Raw genomic sequence first — 27,089 nt, forward strand, 5'->3', positions numbered from 1 at the left:
TAAGCACTAATTTATCCATCCACCACCCCCCATAGTGCCAATTTCGGTCATAATAAACTTAACTAGGTCACCAATCTACTATATGAAATTGGTATTACCTTCCAATCCACTCCTATAATATATTATGATAATATTAGTATCACTTAGCTATGCATCAATTCGGTGTTTGATGAAACATATTATTATCGATTTTTATTTTATTAAAGATCAAGTTATGAATGTTTAATTTCATAAAGACATAATAAAAGATTATGATATCGATAACCATAAAATGACATACTTATATTTCTTACATTATCAATCTAATATGAGGATCAATCATAAATTTAAATATATAATTTGATTAAATAATTTAAATATATATAACTATCTCAATAAATAAAATCATCCCTCGTAATAAATTACTCGATTCATGAACTTCCATCTTTCGATTCATAATAAATTGCTGTGACCATAAGCCACAGCAGAAGAAGAGCTGCATCAGCCGACACCAGCATTTATGCTTTCCGACCTTTCCGGACGTCTCGTCGCAGGGGGAAGAACGAAGCAATGTTTCACGTAGCAAAGGTCCTCCGCCAAACCTCTACACCTGCCGGTGGGCCCCGTGCGTGGAAGGGCCACGTGAGAGGTGAGAGAGTTTGGGGGAGGAGCCTTTGGTCGGTCCCTTAGCTTAACGTCGAAGTAACCTTACTTAGCTTGAAGGGGTCTCCTCCCTCGCCATACAATCATGAACTGACGCGACTGGTGGCAGCTTAAATTACATATACTCCCATCATAAACATTGATTTAGATTTATCAGATAAGATGTTAATATACTTTAAGTAGGAAATTTTGAAATATTATTATCCACATTGTAATAAAAATAATATATGGACTGTATTAAGATTTGTTATCAACAAGTGCTTGGCTGAGTGAAATTAATATAATATTTTTTTTGAGTACGTATGTGTGTATATATATCATGTCATATACGATGCTTACGAAGTTTTACCGAAATAAGCTCATTAACCATGATATAACACTCATATGTGCAACATTTTCTTGTCGTCTATTAGATGTAAAAAAAAAAGTCTTGCATGATCATCATGGAACATTTGAAGCCAATTAAGGCACGAATCTTCCAGTGGATATCTTTTGCTGTGAATAAATTAAAGGAGCATTATATATAAGGAATACTTGTTTGGCTTTCGGAAGGTGTTCATGTCGTCCCCTCACCGCATAACAAGGCCAAAACCGTATACACACAATTCTGACAGCGGCAGTAATGGAATCACGCCACGTATCGAATTTAAATCGTGGCTTCCTATGATTGGCTGTATTTGCTGGAAATTGGTCCGCTCCACCGTCACAGCGCTACCATCACCGCCCATGGGGGAATCTCGTCAACCATCGGCCACCAGCTTTCCACGCTCTTTTTCTTTTCGGTTCTGTTCTTTGCTTGCTTTAGTTGGCCTTTCGCTTTCCCTGCCACCGTCTTAAAAGTACCCAACGCGCCTCCGCCACCTTCCTTCCACTGTAAAAAGATGGAAGGAGCGCATATTTCTTTCTTACAGCATGATATCAGGGAGTATGGGGCGTATTGGAGGCCATCATAGGCCACTGCACCAGCTTTCCTACTCACACTGTTCAAAGCTTATACGGCAGGGAGTGAGGCAAGAGAGTTCGCTCACTGTCACCAGCGGCAGATGGCCACTCTTCTCCACCTACTCATCTTCCACCTCTTTCTTTACTCTGCATCAAGAGCTCAGATGCCTGGTGAGTCTGGTGTTGTGGGCTTTTCCCGCTTATTAATCTGTAGATCATATGCAGAAGTATCTTGAATCTTGTCAATTTAGTTAGGAGTCTGATGGAACTAACAATGCCTCCAATGATCTACTGTGTGGAATGTGCTTGTAGATGTCAGCACAGGTGTTTGACACTTCAAGGGCCTCTGTCAGTAGCTCCAGAAGTGAGACAATATATTGGCATCTTAAACAATAATTTGGTTTGTCTTAGACGTTTTAGGAATGAAGTGCTTGAGCAGTCCTAGCGGTCAATAGAACTGAAAAGGAAAAATTAAAAAGAGTTGGCTTCTTCTACTGTTAAAAGGAGCAACTTTTATGTGAAGGGGTTTCTTGTCTGTTTTTACATCCAATGTCGAAATTTAGTTTGTCTTCCAGCAGATGTTTGTTGATTCAGATTTTCTTTTTTGAAACTAAATGTGTGTGGCAAAAGGGGATGTCTGATCACCCGTGCATGGTATAGCATTTCTCTGAAACAATTTTCTCAAAGGCCAGGGTGATTATAAATGATTGTATGTTGGGTGGCCGCTGATACATAAAAAAGGGGTGACGCAGAGGAATAATTAGCTTAGCTTATTTCCTATTGCTTCATGATCAATGTATTATGCGGGTATTTTCTTGGTCACTTGCAAATTGTACTCATTTTGTATGGGGTCCAGTTTGGAAATGGTTGATGTAATATGAGGCACCAGGACATTTTATCATCGATCAGATTCCATTGTTTTTCCATATTTAATTAATCATGGAATCAAAGGATCTGTTTTTTAATTTTTCACATGTTTTTAAGCATTATCTTGCAATCTTTTTTTAATGCAAGTCACTTCATCGGATCTTAAACAGCATGATAAACTGTGATCATGTAGCTAAGATATTCTTTTGTCACTATTTTCTTTCTCAATAGGCATCTAGATTATGGCCACTTATCATTTAGTCTATAACAAATATCTTTGCACGGATATTATTTGTTTTCCTAATAAAATTGTATGCATATACATTTTTGTTTATTTATGCTACATATCTTCTTTTGCCTTACTCCAGTTTTAGCATTTGTCATATATCTTTAGACATTTTGTTTTGGTTTATATCAAAAATGAAGTGCTGCTATCATGAGTTTCTACCATGCAATTATATATGACGTACATCTTTTGTTTCTGATAGTCTCCAGTCGATGATGTTATTCTACCATGGTAGTCAGGTATTTTTGTATCTGTTATAACTTTGTGTTGACAATTTAATAAGCTTTTTTCATCAATCATGAGTTGCTACTATGTGCATTCAAAATGTAAAAACATCTACACCATTTTAATTATGTGTGTATGAGCTTATGTGCTCCATAAGCTTACTGTAGAAAACATTATTTTCGATTGCTTTAATTCTGATAGTCGTCTTGGATAGTATTTAGTGTTTTTTTTATACCCTTGATATAAATCCTGGCAACATCCTTATCTGTGTTTACCTCAGAAGGTCCATATGGATGATCCGAATAAGCAAACAATATTCTTTTGAAGTACATAATGTGAGGATAAATTTTCCTAGCACTGTCTTACATTATTGCATGTCCTGCGGCAGGTTTTTTAAGTTTGGACTGTGGAGGAACAGATAATTATACAGATGAAATTGGGCTTGAGTGGACTGCTGACAATCAGATTACTTTTGGTCAGACTGCCAGCATATCTGTTCCAGGTGAGAAGAGAAGGCAATATATGAAAGTACGATACTTCTCTGCGGACAGCAAGAAGTACTGTTACATGTTGAGCATGAAAGTTAGAACCCGCTACCTCATAAGAGCAACTTTCTTGTATGGGAACTTCGATAGAAGCAATGTTTATCCAAAGTTTGACATATCTCTTGGGGCAACTTATTGGTCGACCATTGTGATATCTGATGCAAACACTATCGAAGTTCAAGAGGTAGTTATGTTAGCATCTTCTCCAACAGTTAGTGTGTGTCTATCAAATGCCACTACGGGGCAACCATTTATCTCAACACTTGAGCTTCGGCAGTTCAATGGTTCTCTATACTATACAACATATGAAAATCAATTCTTTCTCTCTCTGGCCGCAAGAATAAACTTTGGTGCAGGGAGCAGTGATCCTGTAAGGTATGCTTTGTAGTTTATCAATTAGAATTCATCCTCAATTCTAAGTGTATGCTAGAGTTGAGAAATTTTTTACCATAATATCTATCGCATTGTTGAGTTGGTTCTTGCTACCATCAAAGTAAACTTTCATGATCAAATGATTTTTGTAGGAGGATATAAGATTGAATAAGCCTTGTGGACTGTCATGAATTTAGCCTTTTCTGCAGTGCATGCTGGAAATGAGACTTTCCTATTGGAGATTGAAGTCACACATGGCCTTGATAGGATGGACAGGTTAATGGATCTTAAGAGCATTTTATGTGGAATATTACAATCTCCAAAACCTTAAATAATATGAATAGCCTACCTAAAATCAAGGATTACAATTTCGAATAATATCGCCTGTACTGGGCGGTACATATGAGTCCGTCAGTAAACTGGTACATAGATCGCCCGCTACCAAACGGTATTATATATATAATATATATATTATAAATAATATATATATATATATATATATATATTATATAAATATGCGATGTCGCCCTCTTTCTCCCCAGCGGGAAAAGGCAACGTCACGTCGCCTTGGCAACGTTGCCGAAAAAGACGACACGACATCGCCTCGGCAACGTTGCCGAAAAAGGCGAAGGGGTGTCACCTTTTTTTGGCAACGTTGTCGAAAATTCTTTTTTATTTATATAAATAAATAAATAAATAAATAAATAAATAAATATATATATATATATATATATATATATATATATATATATATATATATATATACACCGAACGGTATATCACTCGGTATCCAATATCGTATCGTACCGAGCGAATGTAGAAACTCCGGTACGGTACGATATTTCAATCCTTGCCTAAAATCATACTAGAATACATGGTTTTAAGCTTTGTCTATAATGGTTGGTGCATACTAGGACTTAATTATCCAATAAGGGTATGGTGCAAGGACCACAATGTTGGGGATGGAGGAGCAAGGAAACGATAAAAACAGAATACTACGATGTAAGTAAAAAGAATCATTTTGATCAAGAAAACCGATATAGTATTTAAAACAAGAGGATTGACATAGAACACTTGCAAGATATTCCCAAGTGTATTCACATTCTATCTTGCTTCATAAACTATGGTCTTATTTATAGGACCTAGTGGTAACTACCTCACTCCACCATGTCACCCATGATTGAGTTAGTTGTAGGAACTACCCTATAACTTCTAGATCATGGGCCACTTTTGAAATATACTTAAAACTACCTAGAACATGGTAACTACCTAGATAACTACTATGAATCAATTCTCAACACTCCTCTTTGATTCATAGTTACATACACCGATTTACGATATGAAATAAACATGTTTTTGAACTGGAAGCGACTTAGTGAGGATATCCGCAACTTGTTCATCTGTTCCACAATACTTCATTGCTATGGCTCAATTTGCTACAAGATTCTGGATGAAATGATAGCGTATCTCTATATGCTTCGTTCTTCCATAAAATGTTGAATTCTTTGTCATTGCAATTGTGGCTTTGTTGTTACAAAATATTTTCGTTGCTTCTTTTTGTTCTTGATGAAGATCTTCAAGAAGTCTTCTAAGACATATTGCTTGACAAGCTGTTGATGTTGCGGCTACATATTCTGCTTTCGATGTCGATAACGTAGTTATTGCTTGCTTTTTTGAACTCCAAGATATAGCTCCTGATCCGAGGCTAAAAATATTACTTGAAGTACTCTTTTTATCATCTAAAGCTCCTGCCCAATCACAATCAGTGAAACTAAATAATTTACATTTAAAATTATGAAAATACCAAATACCATAATCTGTTGTTCCAGCACAATAATGTAGAATTTTTTTAATAACTCTGAGATGATGTTTGCTTAGGCTATGCATAAACCTAGATACTATACCAACAGAGAAGGTAATATCTGGTTGAGTATGAGTTAGATAAATCAAACCTCTAACCAAACTTTTATAATATCTTGCATTTGTCAGACATGTACCATCTTTAAGTTTTAATTTCTCATTTACATTCATGGGTGTTGCTATAGCTTTGCAATTAATCATATTAGATTTTTTGAGTAGATCTATTGCATACTTTCTTTGTGAAATAAAAATTTCATCTGATCCTTGCTTCACTTCCGACCCGAGAAAAAAATGCAGTAAACCTAGATCTGACATTTCAAATTTATTCATCATACACTTTTTAAATTTTACCACAAAAGAGTTAGATGAACCCATATATATAATATCATCAACATATAGGCAAATCTTTAGAATATTATGTTCATCTTTCTTCTTTACATAAAGAGTAGGTTCATTATTGCTCATCTTAAATCCATTTTGAAGAAAATAGTAATCAATTTTATTGTACCATGCCGTTAGAGCTTGTTTAAACTCATAAAGAGTTTTCTTTAACTTATACACCTTTTCTTCATGCCCTTTAACCAAAAATCCTTCAAGTTGAGTTAATTAGATTATGGTGAGGTTTATGCCCTTTTCTTCATGTCATTTCATCTAATGAATCATAATTTGAACTACTACTAGGTGAGGTTGACGATGAACTTGTTAGACCAGGATCTGTCATTTGATTCCGTGGAGTGTCTAATTCTGTTGGAATCTGAATTTGTTTTCCACCTTTATTGGTCTCCCAATTTCAATTTGCCCTTTCATCAAACACAACATTTTTGTCGATAAAAACTTTGCCACTAATAGGATTATATAATCGATATGCTTTGGATTGTAAGGAATAACCAATTAAGATGCATTTTTTAAATTTTTCATCAAGCTTGTGATGATTTTGTGAATTCACCAAAGCATAAGCAATATAACCAAAAATTCTTAGATGGCTTACACTTGGTTTCATACCATACCAAGCTTCAAAAGAAGTTTGATTCATAATAGCCTTTGTTGGTGAAATATTCAACAAATAAACTGTTGTTGCAACTATTTCTATCCAAAACTGATTTGGAATGTGTTTTCCTTTAAGCAAACTTCTTGTCATTTCAACGACAGTTCGATTCTTACGTTCAGCTACACCATTTTGCTCCGGTGTATATAATGCTGTCAATTCTCTGTGAATATCATTTTCTTCACAAAAAAAACTAAACTCATTAGATAAAAATTCATATATATCTATCCGAAGTGTTTTTATGTATCTACCACTTTACCTTTCGACAAGTGCTTTGAATTTTCGAAAGTTATCAAATGTTTCATATTTCAGTTTCAGAAAATATACCTAACTCATGCGACTATAATCACCAGTAAACAATAGAAAATATTGACTTCCACCAAATGATTTTATATTCATAGGTCCACATAAGTCAGCATGAATTAATTCTAGACAATTAGATGCTCTCCATGCTTTTTCAATAGGAAATAATTTTTTACTTTGTTTACCATAAATGCATCCTTCACATACATCAAGTGTATTAATTTTAGGTAATCCGAAAACTATTCATCTTTGATTTAACAACCTTAAACCCTTAATGTTAAGGTGTCTATATCTTAAATGTCATAAATTAGAATCATTTTTATGAGTTGCGGCAAGAGTATGCCATAAATTAGAATCATTCTTATGAGTTGCGACAAGAGTATGCTTTTCAATATTTAAAATATCAAGTGGAAACATCTTGTTTTACGTCATGCAAACATTTACCATAATCAAACCAGATTTTTTATCTTTAATAGTGCATGAACTATCATCAAATATAATTGAATATCCATCATCTATCAATTGTCCAACACTCAACAAGTTATGTGATAAAGTAGGAACAAAGAAAACATTATCAAGGTATTTTACCTTCCCTTGATTTGTCTTCACTTCAATTGTTCATTTTCCTTCAACTTGGATTTGCTTGTTATCTTCAAGTCTAACTTTCAACTTATGAGTTTCATCAATATCTTTAAACATTGATCTTATGCCTGACATATGATTATAACATTCACTATCCAGAAACCAAATATCATTTGAGAGATCATTAACTTGTGAATAAGTCATAAACAACTTACTATTTCCTTTATTTTCCTTCATATAGCTTGCTTGTTTTTTTCTTTTCTAGCAATCTATCTTCATGTGACCAAACTTTTTACAATAGTGACATTGAATTCCACTCTTGTAATTTTTTTTATCATAATTTGATTGCCTTTGTTCATCATGCCTATCAAAGTGTCCTCTTCCTCTTCCTCTTCCTCTTTCATTTCCTCTACCATGAAATCCTCCTCTACCACGTCCTTTTACTGTTGATTTTTTATCTTCTTTTGAAGTAGAAGACTCCCCCTTAACCTAAAATATTTTTTCTTCACTTTTTTTAAGTGATCTGTTTAACCTTGCTTCATGTGCTTGTAAGGAACCCATTAGTTCATTAAATGAAAATGTAGATAAATCTTTTAACTCCTCAATTGCGGCAACAACATAATTAAATTTTGGAGTTAAACTTCTTAAAACTTTTGTAATAATTATATGATCAGGAAGATGTTCACCATAAGATTTCATTTGACTAACAATTTCAATCACTCGAGAAAGAAAATCTTGCACCGATTCATTGCTTTTCATGAACAAAATTTCAAACTCACGACGAAAGATTTAAAGTTTTACTGTAATCACCCTTGATGAGCCTTGAAATTCATTTTGAAGTATCAACCAAGCTTGCTTTGAGGTTGTCGCTACTGCAATTCTTGAGAAGATTGTCTCATGTACAACTTGTTGAATGAAGAACAATGCCTTTGAGTCATTCTTTCTATTCTCGCTTAGCCTGATTTCTTCATCTGGATCTACATATTCATTCTCTATTAAGTCCCAAAGATCTTGAGACTTGAACAAAGTCTTTATCTTGATACTCTAAAATTCATAGCATTTGCCCGAAAAGATAGGAATAAGGGGTTGCGACATGGAATTGCCATTGAAAGCCATAATGCTTAGTTCAGATTGAACCTAAGCTCTGATACCACAAATGTTGGGGATGAAGGAGCAAGGAAACGATAAAAACAGAATACTACGATGCAAGTAAAAAGAATCATTTCGATCAAGAAAACCGATGTAGTATTTAAAACAAGAGGAATGACATAGAACACTTACAAGATATTCCCAAGTGTATTCATATTCTATCTTTCTTCATGAATTATGGTCCTATTTATAGGACCTAGTGGTAACTACCTCACTCCACCATGTTACCCATGATTGAGTTAGTTGTAGGAACTACCCTATAACTTCTAGATCATGGGCCACTTCTTGAAACATGCCTAAAACTACCTAGAACATGGTAACTACCTAGGTAACTACTATGAATCAATTCTCAACACACAGTTCTACCCAATGCTTGCACCGAGCAATTTCATGTAGTCTGATCCAAAACCAAGCTTACTAACTCGTAGACTCTTGTGTAGTCTATACCAAGGAATACAATTTCGAATAATATCGTCCGGTACGGGCGGTATGTATCGGTCCGTCAGTTGACCGGTACACGGACCGCCCGTTACTGGACGGAACGAAATATATATATATATATATATATATATATATATATATATATATATATATATATATATATATATATATATATATATAGATAAACGAGGCAACGTTGCTTCGCCTCGGCGACGTCGCCCCGCGTGGGAGAAGGAAAAGGCGACGTCGCCTTCTATAAAAAAAAATATATATAAATATATATAATCTTTTATATATAAATATATATTTATTAATTTATATATATATAAATGAGGCGACGTCGCCCCGCTTGAGAGAAGAGAGAGACGACGTCGCCGAAGTATATATATATATATATATATATATATATATATATATATATATATATATATATATACTGAGCGATATATCAAACAGTATACTGCTCGGTATACAATATCGTATCGTACCGAGCAAACGTCGAAACTCCGGTACGGTACGATATTGCATACCTTGGTCCATACATCATGCAATTTTAACGTGAGCTTTAATGCTCAATGAATTCATCATAGGGCGTAACAAGTGGTAAGTTGACCAGTACTGAGCTATATACTGGGTGGAAAGCCTACTGCCCAGTGGAGATGCTAATGGAACTCTAAATGAACCATACAAGTAACAAGTCCCGATGGAATCTTAGTGATCCATATAGGGGAAGGATTCGATGATGTTGAACTTTCCCTCGAGCAGATTTATGTCTTCGTGGAGGAGTTGTGTCTTTTGCTGCAGAAAACAGAAATCCAAGAGGGAAATCCATCTACTTTGCTTTGAAATAAAAGTAAGGGAACTAAACACAGCCTCGAACTTCTCGCTCGACAAGCGTGGACTGTTCGGGCTGCGAACTTGCTGCCGAGCTCTCCCTTTCTCTTTTCCTTTCTTCTCAGCTGTCTACTTCCCTTTCAGAGGTTGCTGAGGGTTGTAGCAGCAGCTGGAAGCTGCTGCCCTTTGGGAAAGAAGTTGCTGGACTTGTGGTACAAGAAGGCGTGCTCTGCTGCAAGGAAGGACTACTGTCGGCTGCAACTTGAAGGAGAGCTGCCGCAGGTTCTCTTTTTCTTTCTCTTCTCCTTCTGCTTTATTCTCCTCTCCTTGCTGCTGTCAAAGGCTCCTTTGAAAGCTGTTAGGGACGACAGATTTTTGGAAGAATCTCTGCAGCATAGGTGTTGCCGCAGGCCGTAAGAAGTAGGCTGCTGATTGCTGACTTCTTACCTTCTTTACTCTCCTCTCTTCGGCTAGGACTTTGCCTAGGACTGCTGGGACTCGATGAGCTGAAGGGGCTGTGCACCCCCATGTTTAATTGATGGAGGGATGGAGTCCTAGCTAGGTTAGCACTTGTTGGGTCCAGCCCATATGTGGGCTTGGACAAATTGGGCCGTTTGAGCCCAAATCAAAGAAATTAAAGAGAGAAAGAGAGAAAGGGCAAAAATGAGAGAAGGCAGCGTGCGTGTGTGCAGGTGCGCAGTGCAGCGTGCGGCGGCGTGCAGAGAAAAGAGGAGAGAGAAATAGAGAGAGAAAAATTAGGTTTCTGAGTTTTCTACTTGACGATCGGTGGCCAAACGTTGTCAGTTTCGGCCCAAATTTTATGTGGAGAATCCTTGTAGCAAACTCTACAATCCTAACGGTGTTGATCTGCAATTTACCCTCTCTAAGGTACTTTCCTGCTATATCCACTTTGTGAGACCTAGAATTTTCTTACGAGGAGATCCATCTTATGTGATGAATATATGCTATTCTTGAGCCAAGATCTATGATCTTGATATTATTTTGATCCTCTAGTTATTATAGAGAAGACCTACTATAAACCTGTTATCATTACTATTGACAGTGGAAGTTTGAGGTGGACTACGGTCCCGTGGTTTTTCTCACATTGGGTTTTTCACGTTAAAAAGATTTGGTCTCACTGTGTGATTGATTTTTGCTCTATTGTTTATGCTGTGTTGGTTGATATTTTCATTTGGATATCAAGTTGGTATTTTGATGAGGAACCCATTTTGATACACAAAGAGGGAAAAGAATATTTTGCTTTAACAGGTTTTTTCCCAACAAGTGGTATCAGAGCAGCAGGTTGTTTGGTACTAGTTTTTCTTGTGTGATTGAAATGGAGCAATCAGATGGTATGATTAAATTGAACTCATCAAATTATTCCACTTGGAGGCGTTTGATGGAAGATTTGCTTTATTGCAAAGATTTGTATAAGTCCATCAAGGTTAATGATAAACCTTCTACTATGGACGATGAAGAATGGGAAGTTCAACATAGAAAAGTCATTGCATATATTAGAAGATGGATGGATATAAACTTGCATGAGCATATTTCAGATGAAACCAGAGCTGATGTTATTTGACAAATGTTAGAAAATCTCTTTGCGAAAAAGACAGTGGGAAATAGAATTTCTCTCCTCAGAAGGCTTGTAAATTTGAAGTATAAAGATGGTGGTAACATTATTGAGCACATAAGCTTATTTCAGAGTCTTACAAACAAGTTGGTTGCTATGAAAATGAATATAGATGATGAGATGCAGGGATTATTACTTCTCAGCTCTTTATCAAAAAGTTGGGAAACATATGTGGTGACAATTTGTAGCTCCACGCCAGAGGGGACTCTAACTATAGATATGGTTAAAGACAGTTTGCTAAATGAAGATGCCAGAAGGAAAGAACAGGGTGAATCTTCTTCTGGGGCATTTGTTACTGAAAAACAAGAAAGATGTGGAAGAAGTCATAGCAGAAACCCACATGGATATAGAGGAAGATCTAAGTCTAGAAGAGATATCAAATGTTTTCATTGTAACAGGCTAGGTCACATGAAGAAAGAGTGTAGGTTTTGGAAGCGAGAACAGAATGAAATGAAGAAAAATGAGAAAGAGACTAATTCAGTTGCTGCTGAAAGTAATATCACTATTGTTTGTGATGACGGTTGTGTCAGTCTTGTAGCTCAGGACAATAACTGGGTAATTGACTCTGGTGCTTCATTTCATGTTACTTCTCATGGTGATTTCTTTAGATCTTACACTGTTGGTGATTTTGGTAATGTCAGAATGGGGAACAGTAGTACATCTAAGATTATGGGTATTGGAGATATTTGCTTGGAGACCAATATTGGGAGCAAATAGATACTCAAAGATGTAAGGCATGTTCCAGATATTCGTCTTAACTTGATATCTACAGGTAGACTTGATAATGAGGGATTTGCACACTATTTTGGTGAAAGCAAATGGAAACTCACTAAAGGTTCTCTGATTATGGCAAGAGGAAAGAAACTTAACTCTTTTTATGTCATGGAAGCTAAGCTACACAAAGGAGAGATTAATGCAATTCAAAAAGGTGAAAGTATAGATCTTTGGTATAAGAGGCTTGGACATATCAGCGAGAAGGGACTTCAAACTCTTGTTAGAAAGCAGTTCTTACCAGAGTTGCAAGGTACATCTCTTAAATCTTGTGATCATTGCTTAGTTGGAAAAACACATAGAGTTGCATTTCAGACATATCCATTATCTAGAAGATCAGATGTTATTGATTTAGTTCATACTGATGTTTGTACTATGCAAACTAGAACTCTTAAAGGTGCTCTTTATTTTGTTACTTTTATTGATGATTATTCTAGAAAAGTGTGGGCTTTTGCTTTGAAATTTAAAGACCAGGTACTCGATGTTTTCAAGGAGTTTCATGTCAGTGTTGAAAGAGAAACTGATAGAAAACTAAAGAGTATTCGATCAAATAATGGTGGCGAGTACAGGGGTCCTTTTGAGAATTATTGTAGGTTCCATAGTATCAGGCTTGAGAAAACAGTTCCTAAAACTCCTCAACAGAACGGTGTGGCTGAATGGATGAACTGAACTATTGAAGAAAGGATTAGGTGTATGCTTTCCCACGCCAAGTTACCAAAGTCATTTTGGGGGGAGGCTATGAGAACTAAAGTTGATATGATAAATCTTTCTCCATCAGTTCCTCTGAAAGGTAATGTTCCAGAGAGAGTATGGAGAGAAAAAGATAGTAAAGCATTTGTTCATATTCCCAAAGTTGAGAGGTCCAAGCTTGATAGTAAAGCAAAAGCATGTATCTTCTTGGGATATGGTCATGAAGAGTTTGGGTACAGATTATGGGATCCAGTGAACAAGAAGATTATTAGAAGCAGAGATGTTATGTTTCTTGAAGACCAATTGTTTGATGATAGTGATAATATTGAGAAGCCAGAAACCTCTGTTTATATTTCTTAGAGTTTGGGTCAAGTTCCTTTACCTATAGTTCATGATGATCATAGGGGAGATGAACAAGAAGATTGTAGTGAGAATACTAGTGATGATACACCTACATTTGATGATGCTGAACCAACTGAACCAGCACCTCCACCACCAGTTGAGATTCCATTGAGAAGATCCACTAGAGAGCGACAACCATCTACCAGATATCCTCCACATGAGTATGTTATGCTTACTGACGGGAGAGAGCCAGAAACTTACCAAGAAGCTATTCTACATGAGAATAAGAATGAGTGGGTTAAAGCCATGCAAGAAGAGATGAGATCCTTGCTTGAGAACCACACCTAAGACTTGGGAAAGTTGTCTAAAGAGAAGAAAGCTCTCAAGAATAAGTGGGTTTATAAATTGAAGACTGAAAATAATAGCTCACAACAAAGATACAAGGGACGACTAGTCGTGAAAGGATTCAGTCAGAAGAAAGGTATTGACTTTGAAGAAATATTTTCTTCAATTGTGAATATGTCCTTTATCCGAGTTGTTCTTGGTTTGGCTGCCCGCTTGAATTTAGAAGTTGAGCAACTTGATGTAAAAACAGCATTTCTTCATGGTGACTTAGAAGAAGAAATTTACATGGAACAACCAGAAGGTTTCAAAGTCGAGGGAAAAGAAAATATGGTGTGTAAGCTTAGGAAAAGCTTATATGGACTCAAACAGGCACCTAGACAGCGGTATAAGAAGTTTGATTCCTTTATAATGAGCCAAGGGTGTGATAGAACCATATCTGATCATTGTGTGTTTATGAAGAAATTTTCAGATGATGATTTTATTATTTTACTGCTATATGTTGATGATATGCTGATTGTTAGTCATGATGCTGGTAAAATTGAAAAGCTTAAAAGAGAGCTAAGTAAGTCTTTTGCTATGAAAGACTTGGGATCGGTGAAACAAATACTTAGCATGAAAATTCTTCATGATAGGAAGAAAAGGAAGATTTGGCTATCTCAGGAGACTTACATTGAAAAGGTTCTTGAAAGATTCAACATGAGTAAAGTCAAAGCAGTTTGTTCTCCACTTGCAGATCATTTCAAGCTTAGTTCGAAACAATGTCCTACAAGTGAGAAAGAAAAAGAAGAAATGTCCAGAGTGCCTTACTCATCTACAGTAGGCAGTTTGATGTATGTCATGGTTTGTACTAGGCCAGATAAAGCTCATGCAGTTGGAGTTGTTAGCCGATTTCTCTCTAATCCTGGAAAGGAACATTGGGCAGCAGTGAAATGGATATTAAGATATCTAAGAGGTACTTCCAGGTTATGTTTATGTTTTGGCAGTGATGAACCTGTGTTAGAAGGGTACACAGATGCAGACATGGCAGGTGATACTGATTCCAGGAAGTCCACTTCGGGATTCTTGATGACATTTGCAGGAGGAGCAGTCTCTTGGCAGTCTAAGCTACAGAAGTGTGTTTGCTCTATCAACCACAGAAGCAGAATATATAGCAATTACTGAAGCCTGCATGGAAGCTTTATGGATGAAAAAGTTTCTACAGGAATTAGGCTTGAAACAGGAAGGATATACTGTTTACTGTGACAATCAGAGCGTCATTCACCTCTCCAAGAATTCAACATACCATTCTAGATCCAAGCATATTGATGTGAGATATCACTGGATTCGTGATGTGCTTGAGATGAAAGAATTACAATTGGAAAAAGTACGTACCAACGATAATGGTTCAGATATGTTGACAAAGTCTTTGCCTAAGGAGAAGCTTGAAGCATGTAGGCGAAGAGCGAGCTTGGTACTGCCCACTATATGAGCTGGAGGGGGAGAATTGTTGGGTCCAGCCCATATGTGGGTTTGGACAAATTGGGTCATTTGAGCTCAAATCAAAGAAATTAAAGAGAGAAAGAGAGAAAGGGCAAAATTGAGAGAAGGCAGCGTGCGTGTGTGCATGTGCGCAGTGCAGCGTGCGGCGGCGTGCAGAGAAAAGAGGAGAGAGAAATAAAGAGAGAAAAATTAGGTTTCTGAGTTTTCTGCTTGACGATCGATGGCCAAACGTTGTCAGTTTCGGCCCAAATTTTGTGGAGAATCCTTGTAGCAAACTCTACAATCCTAACGGTGTTGATCTGCAGTTTACCCTCTCTAAGGTACTTTCCTGCTATATCCACTTTGTGAGACCTAGAATTTTCTTACGAGGAGATCCATTTTATGTGATGAATATATGTTTTTCTTGAGCTAAAATCTATGATCTTGATATTATTCTGATTCTCTAGTTATTATAGAGAAGACCTACTGTAAACCTGTTATCATTACTATTGATAGTGGAAGTTTGAGGTGGACTACGGTCCCGTGATTTTTCCCACATTGGGTTTTCCACGTTAAAAAGATTGGGTTTCACTGTGTGATTGATTTTTGCTCTATTGTTTATGTTGTGTTGGTTGATATTTTCATTTGGATATCAAGTTGGTATTTTGATGAGGAACCCATTTTGATACACAAAGAGGGAAAAGAATATTTCGCTTTAACAGGTTTTTTCCCAACAGCACTCCCTCTTCCTAGTGCTTCTACAGGTGGAGCCATAACTAGATTAGGACTCTTTCTTCCTAGTCCTAGATCCCTAACTAGGTTAGGACTCTACCTTGCTAGGGCTGGTGCCCCTAGCTCTCTTCCTCAATTTGGCCGCCTACTCTTCCAATCCGAATGGAACTCGAGTTAAATCTTCCCGAGGTTGGAGCTGATCAAATCCGACTTCTGGGCTTGAAATTGAGCTTGAGTTGGTTCCAACATTGAATTGGAGTTTGAGTCGAAGTCCCGATTGAGCTGAATTGGAGTTTGAATCATACTTGGGTTAAGCGGAACTTGAGTGAGACTTGAGTTGACTTGAATATGGTCCTTGAGCTCGGATTCAAGCTTGAGCTTGGTTCGGTTGGATTGGGATTGATTTCGAGTTCGACTTGAATGCTGGTTGAGCCAAATTAGAGTTCGACTCGAACTCAGCTACATCGTCCTAGATCACTTAGTAATGTTGTTGCACTTGAAATTGTACTTTCTAGGAAACATCAAATACCCAATTTATTTTAGATTACTAATTAGATGTTTCATAGTGCCACACAAGAGAGTTTGATGTTAATTGAATGGATGATTTGGCAAGGAGACAACAGGAGTTTGATATTGTAGGGGAACAATGAATTTTATAGATTATACATCATATCCTTTAACAATATTTTTTTCAAATTTTTGAAAGATGGATCTACAAGAAGCGCCCAAGAAGAAAAAAAAGATTTATTGCTGTCAGTTGATATTTGTAATTTACAATTTCATGTATGTCAACATTTTTCTTGTAGGGTGGACATAATGTTTCTGCAAAAAATAAAAATAAGTTCAAAATTTTATTAAAATGGTGAAATTTGAATTGTAGGTATGACTGACTATCAGGATGACTGGCTGAGGATCCAGATGGTTAGATAAAGTGAACAGAAAGTTGACTAACAAAAACTTAGATCTGCTTCAGTGCTTATAGCAACTATGTTGAACTACAGGGGACAAATTCTCTTTGGACTAGTCATATGATTTTAGTAAATTGCATTAGTTAAAATGAAGATAAACAAAGGGGATATCAGACTCTCGATTTTCTGCCATTCCATCATATATTCAATCTTGCAGCCTTGATAAAATTTATGATGGTGGAAGCCTTGGTTATAAGAAGCACAATCTCTCCTAGGTAGTTAAGTAATAGTTGGAAATTAAGGTCAAAATTAAAGGATAATGCCTACGCACCTAACATCATACACTGTTACTTTTATCTTTTATGATTTTTTATTCTTGCATGTATTTTTCAATTTAATCTCAAGTTCCATATGCTTGTCTTTCAGTATCTATAAGTTTAAATTTTTCCGCTTGGATTTGTCTTAATCGATCTCTTCATTATTCTTGCAGATATCCTGATGATCCATTTGATAGAATATGGGAATCTGATACTGTTAGGAGGCCAAATTACCTTGTTGATGTTGCTCCTGGAACTGAAACAATATCAACTGATATGCCAGTTGATGTTAGTAGTGGTGAAAGACCACCTGAAAAGGTCATGCAGACAGCAGTACTGGGTCGAAATGGATCCTTAACTTATCGTCTTGATCTGGATGGCTTTCCGGGGAATGGTTGGGCATTCTCATACTTTGCAGAAATTGAAGATTTTGGTTCAAATGAAACCAGAAAGTTTAAGCTAATAATTCCAGGCTTGCCAGAATTTAGTAAACCCACTGTGAATGTTCAAGAAAATGCTCAGGGAAAATACCGACTGTATGAACCTGGATACACCAATGTCTCCTTTCCATTTGTATTCTCTTTTGCTTTTAAGAAGACAAATGATTCATCTCGAGGACCTATCTTAAATGCCCTAGAAATTTATAAGTACCTCGAAATAAATTATGGATCTCGGGATGGTAATTGTTCCTTCTATTGAATTTAGCTATTTTGCATGTGCTTTTGCATAAATATTTGATTCTAGATATATTGGTTTCATGAGTCTGCAGCAACTGTCATGGCCAGTTTCATCTCTCATTATCCACTAGCAGATTGGGCAAAAGAAGGTGGTGACCCATGTCTACCAGTACCATGGTCTTGGTTGCAATGTAGTTCAGATCCACAACCGAGTATAGTTTCCATGTACTGAAATTATGAGTTGCCAAGTTGGTACAGATTTCTTAGTGATGCTCCTATGTCTAAAACTCTCTTCAAGTTTCTAGTGTCTAATCTTCTCACTTCTTGAATCTTTAGTTAACTCGTAAATGTATTGCTGTTTGGCAGTAATTTATCTGGGAAGAATTTGACAGGAAACTTTCCTTTAGAGCTGACTAAGTTAACAGGCTTGGTTGAACTGTAAGAGCTGGATCTTTTCTTCTCTTAATTGTTTGCCTTTGGAAACTTTCTTATCTCAATAAGTTGAATATTTCTCATATTATAAAACTGAAGCAGCTGATTACTGCAGATGGCTTGATGAAAATTCACTTTCTGGTACAATACCTGACTTTAGTGAATGCTTAAATCTAAAGACCGTGTAAGGAGGCAATCATCTTGGTAATAATGTCCTTTAGCTTTTCCATATGCTTGAAGAAATAATTGTTTTATGTTTCATATAGTCATCTTGAGAACAATGAGTTGACCGGTGTCCTTCCTTCGTCACTGGGAGATCTGCCAAGTCTAAGAGAATTGTAAGTTTTATAGCTCCTGATATTGTTACTTAAATTTAATATAGTAATCTAGAAATTGCAGCTCATCTTTGTATCTATTTTACCAGAAAGTTCAAGGTATTACCTGCATTTTTCATGTCACGAAATTAAGCTAGTTTTTTTTTCTACCAGACAACTAATAAATGCTACTCTTTTGTTGATCCCAAAAGCTTAGATCTCTGTCACATGCACCACTACATATGTTATTTATACAAATTAACTCATTTGCAAATTTGATTTTATAGGTACTTGCAGAATAATAAGTTGAGTGGAGTAGTTCCAAAGGGGCTCCTACATAAAAATATTTTTCTCAAGTGAGTATCACTTCCTCTTCATAGGCTATTTCGCACTAGTACTTGAGTTTATTTTAATAATATGGGATTGAGAATATGTGTGCATACTAATTAGCTATCCTAAGATGAAACGTAATTATTGAAGATTAATCTAGCTAACCAAAACATCAATGAGAACACCCTACTTTCTCTCTTTCTTTTAATATGTTAGCTTTTTTCTGGCCTTCATTCATTATGTTTGAAGGGTTCTAACCTATACAATTATATTTAGAGTTCCGATGCACATCCTGCATCTTAACCTTGTTGCACTTCTTCAGATTAACTCAGAAACTTGCAAATTCCTCAAGTAGAGGAAGTATTTAGACACAATTTTTGCTTAACATCATTTACACAACTGTTCTTTATAATGGTTTGATTTTCCCTGTTCATGGTACTTTGGTCAATGCTATAGTTATTCAGATCTCTTTTATAAAAATCTAGTTGAGTTTAGATGGAAAGGGTAGAAGAAAAAATCTATTTTAATTTTATACAAGGAATAAAGGTAGATCTTGACTGATTTCATTATAGGATCATACTGTCACCTAAAAGTAATGCGAGGCATTTTCACCTCCCAGATGTCCAAAGGTACAAAAGGTGGATGAAGAGGTTGCCTGAAAGCGACCCACAGCATTGGTATATTGATGTGGTGAAATATATGTAAGGTTCTACCATTTGTTTTCAGATTAGCAATTTGATATAAGATAGTAGGACTTAGTGATATCCTTCCTGAGATTTGAAAGAATTTAGGAGACCATGTGATTGTTTCATTGACTAGTTTATTTGACAAAAATTGAGAAGTAAAAATATGTTTGATGAAGAGAGGAAAAGATTTTGGGTATCCATATACAAGAACGAGGGTGATATTTAAGATTGCTCTAACTATAAAGAAATTAAGTTAATGTCATATTATGAAAATCTTGTAAAGGGTGATTGAAAGAAGGAAAAGAAATGAGATAACTACTTTTGAGTATCAATTTTGTTTTATACTCGCATGATCAACCATGAAATGGGAAAGAAGGGGAAATAGTAGAAAGAAAAAAGAGAAAGACAAGGAAGAGAGGATATGGAAGGAGAGATTGGAGGATGTGAAGAATTGGAGGGAGACCGACGAAACTTACCTCATTGCTGGCTTCTACTCATGATCAGATTGACGTTGGCTCACAAATGCCTCATGACTTGCTTGTAATTTATTCATTGCTTGTGTCTTTGCTCATTCTCCATCCTCACGTCATCTCGAGTTAAGTAAAAAAATGAAGTTTTTGGTTTTAAGTTATAATTTATGAAAATATGATAATGCATCTCTATATGAATATATAGTTAATAAATTATATCTTGTAATATAAATGAATATTGCTTTTACTGAAACTTAAAATATATGGTATTGTACAAAAATAATATAAAATTTTCCTCTACATTACTTATTTTATTTTTAAAAATATTTTCTAATATTTAGTCTTTTTAATTATATATTTTTTAGTTTCTGAATTTTTAATTACTTTATTTTGCTGATTTTGATCATATTGTCATTGGCTGCCTAATTTTGATTAGACAAAAAGAGTAGTGAAGACATTGTTAAATGAAATTAAAGCAGAGTAATTAATGTGGAGAAGGTTGTTGTGTATTTATTAAATGAATGAAAAATTTTGTAAGACCATTGTAAAGCTAGCGTTTTATGGACCAACTATTAGTCAACAAGAAAACTCTTGGAAAAAAATTAGTTTAGCCAAGAATAGAAAGTTGAGGTGGATGTGTGAGTAACAAGGGAACATAGAATATATGTTTCCTTTGTTGGACAATTATGTGCATCAATAAAATGTGAGAAAATTATTTATGGTAATATTTTTATATTCAAAGGGATCGGTAGATGCCTTAATTAGAATAAATAAATTAGTTAAAATTAGTTATTCTTTGTGAGGTGAAGGGAGTCCTAAAGTTTAAACTAAAATAATAAAAAAATATTTAATTGCTCTTAATTTATCTAAGAATATTATCCTATATTGAGGGCTCAACAATTGAAAACAAATTCATATAGCTTATTCTAAATATTTGGGATGTTATATGTTCATGTACCTGAATTGCTTGTTCAATTCTTTTTCTAATATCGAGACATCATTCATGATAGTTTTTGTCACATCCCAAATTTATAAAAAATAATAAATCATTATTTTATTATTCATAATATACAAAAGACTATTAGAACTCTTGCAGATTCTAAACTTGGGGTTGATCTCTTTAGGGGATCGGCCTCCTTGGAACTCTATAGGGGTTCCTCCCTCCAAGTTGCTGCTCAAAGGCTGCAGAAAAGATTCATCTATTGCCTATGAAAAGAGAAGGAATACATGGCTATTTATAGGGCTTCTAAACCCTAACTCCTAATAGGACTCCTACTTAAGACTCTTATTTCTAACCAACTCCTAATAGGACTCCTACTCAAGACTCCTATTCCCTTACAACTCCTAATTCTTCTATTAGAAAAAACCTCCTACATGAATGCCCCTCTCAATTAGGACTCTCCTAGCTAGAGTCCTAACAGAATGTCCCTTTCAATTAGGACTCTCCTAGCTAGAGTCCTAATAGTTTTACATGAATGTCCCTCTCAATTAGGACTCTCTAAGCTAGAGTCCTAACAAAGACACTCCTTTTTTTTTCATCTTTGAATTTAAATCCTTGTCTTTACAATAGTAAATATTTTATTAACTAGAAAAATGATCACATCTTCTTGATAGGAAATAATAAAAAAAAGTTTCTTTCACCCAAGCCTTAGATCTATTATAAAGTAGTAGATTACTTAAAAAATAAATGTAAGATAAAAACATATTAGTAACCACATATGTTGGTAGGAACCTATGAAAAAACATAATAATAACTTTTAATATTCGTGAAATATATACAAGTATCAATAATTTAATATTAAATGATAATATATTGATTCATTATAAAACTTATGTATTAGAAAAACAATGATAATTCTTGTATAATAAACAAAATCATGCATTAGCCACATGCAACACATACATAATAGTCAAATAACAAAGGAGTACATCATACCCGAAGGTGCACTCTCCCAATAACGGATTGAGGGATATACTCCACGGGATTGATTTCTTCTAAAAGTGGGTAGAGTGGTATCTCTCACCTGCCCAAGTGAGGATATGTTCCTCCTAATAGCAGATGGAGGAATCGTCTAACTGTTACATCTGATGACCTGCTAATCCTCGAAGAGAAATCGCTCTACTTGCCTTCGGTAGGGATACATAAACAACTATGATCATTTATTTACATTCATCCATTCATTCACATATGCATTCAAGAAATAGTATGATAAAATATTATGAGGGACCATGCTTGATGTATGATCTACTAGGCTATGTTCATTGATAGCTTCACATAATGACGGGCTTATAGCTCATTTCACAAGTTACACTTCCAATGTGAACCACTAGCATAGTTACATATACTATATGGTAATAATCATATCAATATCATAAACTTAAAAAATATAAAAAATCAATAATTATTTTTAACTGATACTTTTAGATGAAATAAATTATCACAACGTAAGACATCAATCTCTCAATAGTCCTCAATCAACCAGAACCCTAATTGGAATAGCCCAATTGACTTGAACCAAACTCAATTCAATTATGACATAATAGAATCAACCTCAAATCCTTATAAAACCAGTTTGAATCATCCTAGACTGGTTTAATTTAGATTTGATTGATTTTGTTTAGGTCAAGTAGGTTGAACTAGTTAAGTTGGTCTAGAATCACCTTAAACCGTCTTGAACCGATCAAACCTATCTGATTCAGTCAATTAATAAGCTCAAACCAATAAAGGGAAAGGAAATTAGACTATGTCGTATAGTATTAGCCTAAACCGAATCGACCCACTAGAGTCTTAGACGGGTCACATGTGTCGCACGTGCCTGTCCTAAGTAATAGGTTGGGCTAAGATACAACGAGTTGGATAGAGGAACGACAATGTGTTTAGCACCAATCGCATAGCTAGATGGGCCTAACTTCGCAGACTAAGCTGAACCTTACCACTGAACCGAGCCATGCTTAGCTTGTGGGTTAGGTCGTCCCTAGACACAAGTTAGGGTCGTGTCTGATCACATGGACTGGGTCGTACCTGGCTATGTGAGTTGGACCATGCTTAGCCATATGATTTGGGTTGTACTTTGTCATATGGGCTAGCTCCTACTTGGCCACATGACTAGATCATACATGGTCACATGGGCTGGGTTATGCCTAATCACATGGTTCGGGTAGTACCTTGCCATAAGGGCTGGGTCAACCCGATCTTATAGATCAATCTAACTCAGGTCAAACACCAATTCACTGAATTAAGAAATTTAAATTCATAATCTTAAATTTAAAACTAATTAAATTCATAGAAATTCATATATAACTCTTGAAACACAGATACATCTAATTAAATAAATTAAAACTATTATATTAATTCAAAAATAATAATTTTAATAATTAAATTAATCTTGAAATTTACTGAAGCTTAAGTGATCATTATTAGTCAATAATCATTCTAACATTACAAATCATTTATCATTATTTATTAATCATAAAATTTAAAATTAAAACATTATTATGCATTATAAAATTATAATAATCCTAATATCAAAGATCTTAAGACATGAATCAAAGCTTATTAGAAAAGAATAGAGGATACTACCTCTCCTCGGGGATCATCTCTTCGGGGAATCCTCTCTTCAATCCTCCCATCGCCTGAAAGATAAATAATTATTTAATTTTAATTTTTAATTTTTAATTTTTATTTATTTTTATTTTGCTTTCACACACAAATATAAAAATATAATATTCATTTCTTATGGTTTACACAAAAATATATATAAAGTATTTACTTCCTAAAAATCACACCACTCATTAGGAAATAAATCAATTAATAATTTAATTGATTGGCAAAATTTTTAACTTGTCCACATGATTAAGAAAATTAATTTTAATCATTTCCTTAACCATACTACACAAACAAGGAAATTAATAATTTAAGTAAAGTAATATATTATTTATAGTAGTTAATTTATGTTAAGTTGGAAAATTATTGGTGATTATAGTTTTTTTTTCCTTTGGAAATGTGTGTGATCAGACATTGCACATAAGTTTAATCTTCTCTTTTTCTTTTTCATATCAACCATTTATCTTTACTAGTAGTGAACTTCAAAAGGGGTATTGTTTTGTTTGTGTTTAGCTATTCAGGAAATGAAGGTCTACATGAAGGGAAGAAAAATGTGAATCGCATGGTACTCATCATATGTTCTGTCCTTGGAGCTAGCTTGCTGCTTGTAATTTCTATCTTATGCTACTTGTTCTTAGACAAAACAAGGAAGAATTTTTCAAAAGGTATGCTTGGAAGTTCTTTGTAGATGTTTTAAAGGACCATGACCCTGAATACTTTTCCATCCTCCAGAGAATGCCAACAGTGTTCAACCAGCTCAAAAATTGAGTACTTTCTTCAGTGAAGTTTCTGCAGAATCAGCCCATAGGTTTGCTTTGTCTGAAATAGAAGGTGCCACCAGTAAATTTGAAAAGAAAATTGGTTCCGGAGGTTTTGGGATAGTTTATTATGGGAAGTTGGCAGATGGAAAAGAAATTGCAGTCAAGGTTCTTACCAATGATTCATTCCAAGGAATCCGGGAATTCTTGAACGAGGTAAATGTACCTACGTTATCACGGTATGTTTCAATTCAAGGTTTTGTACTTTATAAAAAGGATTTCAATTTACTGAAATCTAGTTGTCGTTTGGTTGTAGATATCTCCCTGTATGTGTCTAACAAGCATTATCTCATTTGAAATGTAGAAGCCTCCAAAGAAAACGATAAACTAGGTTTACTATTACCTCTTCTACTTTATTCATGCTAGTAGGGAAAAAGCAATAGTCCCAAACACAAAACTTAGGGTTACATTCATGTTTATTTATAGGATTACTAATGCCAAATTCTCTTATTCAACTGGGTGTCTAACCTAATCTATGATTTCTTATTTATGATATGTAATATGTTGAGAATAGCATTTTAAATTGCTACTATAGCATCATCCACAAAATATGCTATAGTACTGCTACAGTACTATCCCTTGGCAAGACTATTCATGTCAGAAACGTGTGTGGCTTTCCTGTCTTTGATGTAGTTCTAGTGGGATTAGGACTCCCATTTGCTTCCCAAATTGTTTTATGTTGCTGTAAAACAGCATTTCGACTTCAACTTTATTGGTGGATATCAGCTCACTTTCCAGATCAAAGTTGCAGTTCTACTTTTCTTCTCCCTAAGATGTCTTAGCCACTACTTGCATCACATTTGTCTGTGTAATGTTAATTACTTTGCCTTTTATTTTTGTTTCATCAATACTAAAAATTTCTTTTCCTATCATCAGTATAGTGACTAACATGATTCTTTCAGGTCACATTACTTTCAAGAATCCATCACAGGAACCTCGTAACTTTTCTTGGTTACAGTCAACAGGATGGGAAAAACATCCTTGTGTATGAATTTATGCACAATGGAACCTTGAAAGAGCATCTTCGTGGTAAGTCATATATTTGTTTCTGGATAAATGTCTATACCGGACCTCTTATTTGGAAACATTGCAGGCCCCTCAGCTCGAGAAAGAACTATTAGTTGGATCGATCGTCTTGAGATTGCAGAGGATGCTGCAAAAGGTTGAATCGCAAGAACACTATTTCAATGCATAATTTTAGTTTTAAAAGACTGAAGTTAACATGACCACTTATCTTGAATCTTTTCAGGCATTGAGTATCTCCACACGGGCTGCTTTCCTACCATTATCCATAGGGATCTTAAGAGCAGCAACATTCTCCTCGACAATCACATGAGAGCTAAAGTATCTGATTTTGGTCTTTCTAAACATGCAGTGGATGGTTCCCATGTCTCAAGCATGGTTCGGGGGACTGTTGGATATTTGGACCCCGAGTAAGACATTTTTATTTCGTTTATGGTTATCTCAGATGCTTATGAAATCAATTTTGGTTGCTGCCTGAAATCATAATGTTGCAAAGAACTCTTTAATTCATTTTTCTTTCTGTTTTGAGTTTCATATCTTGCAAAATAGTGTCAGCAATTCCAGATTGATTAGTGTGAAACATGCACAGGTACTATGTATCTCAGCAATTGACAGAGAAGAGTGATATTTACAGTTTTGGTGTTATACTTCTGGAGCTGATTTCAGGTCAAGAGCCGATATCTAGTGAAAGCTTTGGCCTCAACTGCCGTAACATTGTTGCATGGGTCAGTTCATAGTTCATTGCTGCAAAAAGTTGTCCTGTACGTTTTGACCAGAATGAAACATCACCATGTTGTTATCTGATCACTGAATCTTCATATGGCAGGCAAAATCGTTCATCGAGAGTGGTAACGTCGAGGCTGTTGTCGATCCCGCATTGCAGGATGATTACGACTTACAATCGGTGTGGAAAATTGCGGAGATAGCTATCATGTGTGTCAAACCACATGGAGCGCAAAGGCCATCGATATCAGAAGTACTCAAGGAGATCCAGCAGGCCATTGCAATCCAACATGGATCAGAACTCAACGGGAACTGTGTGATGGAGAGAGACTCAAAAAAGCCGGTAGGCACTTCCATGAATGTGGACCACCCTCTGAACTTGCCTACTTATCAGAATGCCTCTTTTCCCGAGTTGTTTGTGCAGCCTGACCTTCGGTAATGGATACAAAACTAGGGTCTAGTTCAATTCCTATGATCAAACTTGCAATCTAGAGGAAATGGAGCATAGCGGCCAGTTGCATTTGCATGTAGCTTCATCTTTCTAATTTTGTTTTCCTTTTGAGAGTTATGCTAGAAGTACTTGATGCAATGAGTGTTCCTTGGACTTCATCTTTCTAGAGTGGTTGCTTTTGAGAAATGTTGTGTCCTTGTATTTTTCTCGTTTTTTCTTGAAGTGTATTACCAAATGAAGTGATTTAGCTCTGATTAATGTTTTGACATTCA

General features: G+C 35.5%; 1 protein-coding gene across 1 annotated transcript; it reads left to right on the plus strand.

Annotated features, from left to right (window-relative positions):
• The first annotated feature begins 1,483 nt into the window (after positions 1-1,483).
• Positions 1,484-27,089, plus strand: LOC103994840 (probable LRR receptor-like serine/threonine-protein kinase At1g67720). The gene is made up of 15 exons (XM_065079288.1): positions 1,484-1,755; positions 3,351-3,882; positions 17,463-17,968; positions 18,059-18,191; positions 18,333-18,404; positions 18,514-18,582; positions 18,665-18,736; positions 19,000-19,068; positions 24,316-24,467; positions 24,535-24,776; positions 25,523-25,649; positions 25,714-25,782; positions 25,870-26,053; positions 26,233-26,368; positions 26,470-27,089. Exons 1-15 carry the CDS (start codon positions 1,686-1,688, stop codon positions 26,803-26,805), a joined length of 2,769 nt encoding a protein of 922 aa, XP_064935360.1. The 5' UTR covers positions 1,484-1,685; the 3' UTR covers positions 26,806-27,089.

The sequence above is a fragment of the Musa acuminata genome, chromosome BXJ1-8 (genome assembly GCF_036884655.1).
Source record: "Musa acuminata AAA Group cultivar baxijiao chromosome BXJ1-8, Cavendish_Baxijiao_AAA, whole genome shotgun sequence".
Classification (NCBI taxonomy): domain Eukaryota; kingdom Viridiplantae; phylum Streptophyta; class Magnoliopsida; order Zingiberales; family Musaceae; genus Musa; species Musa acuminata.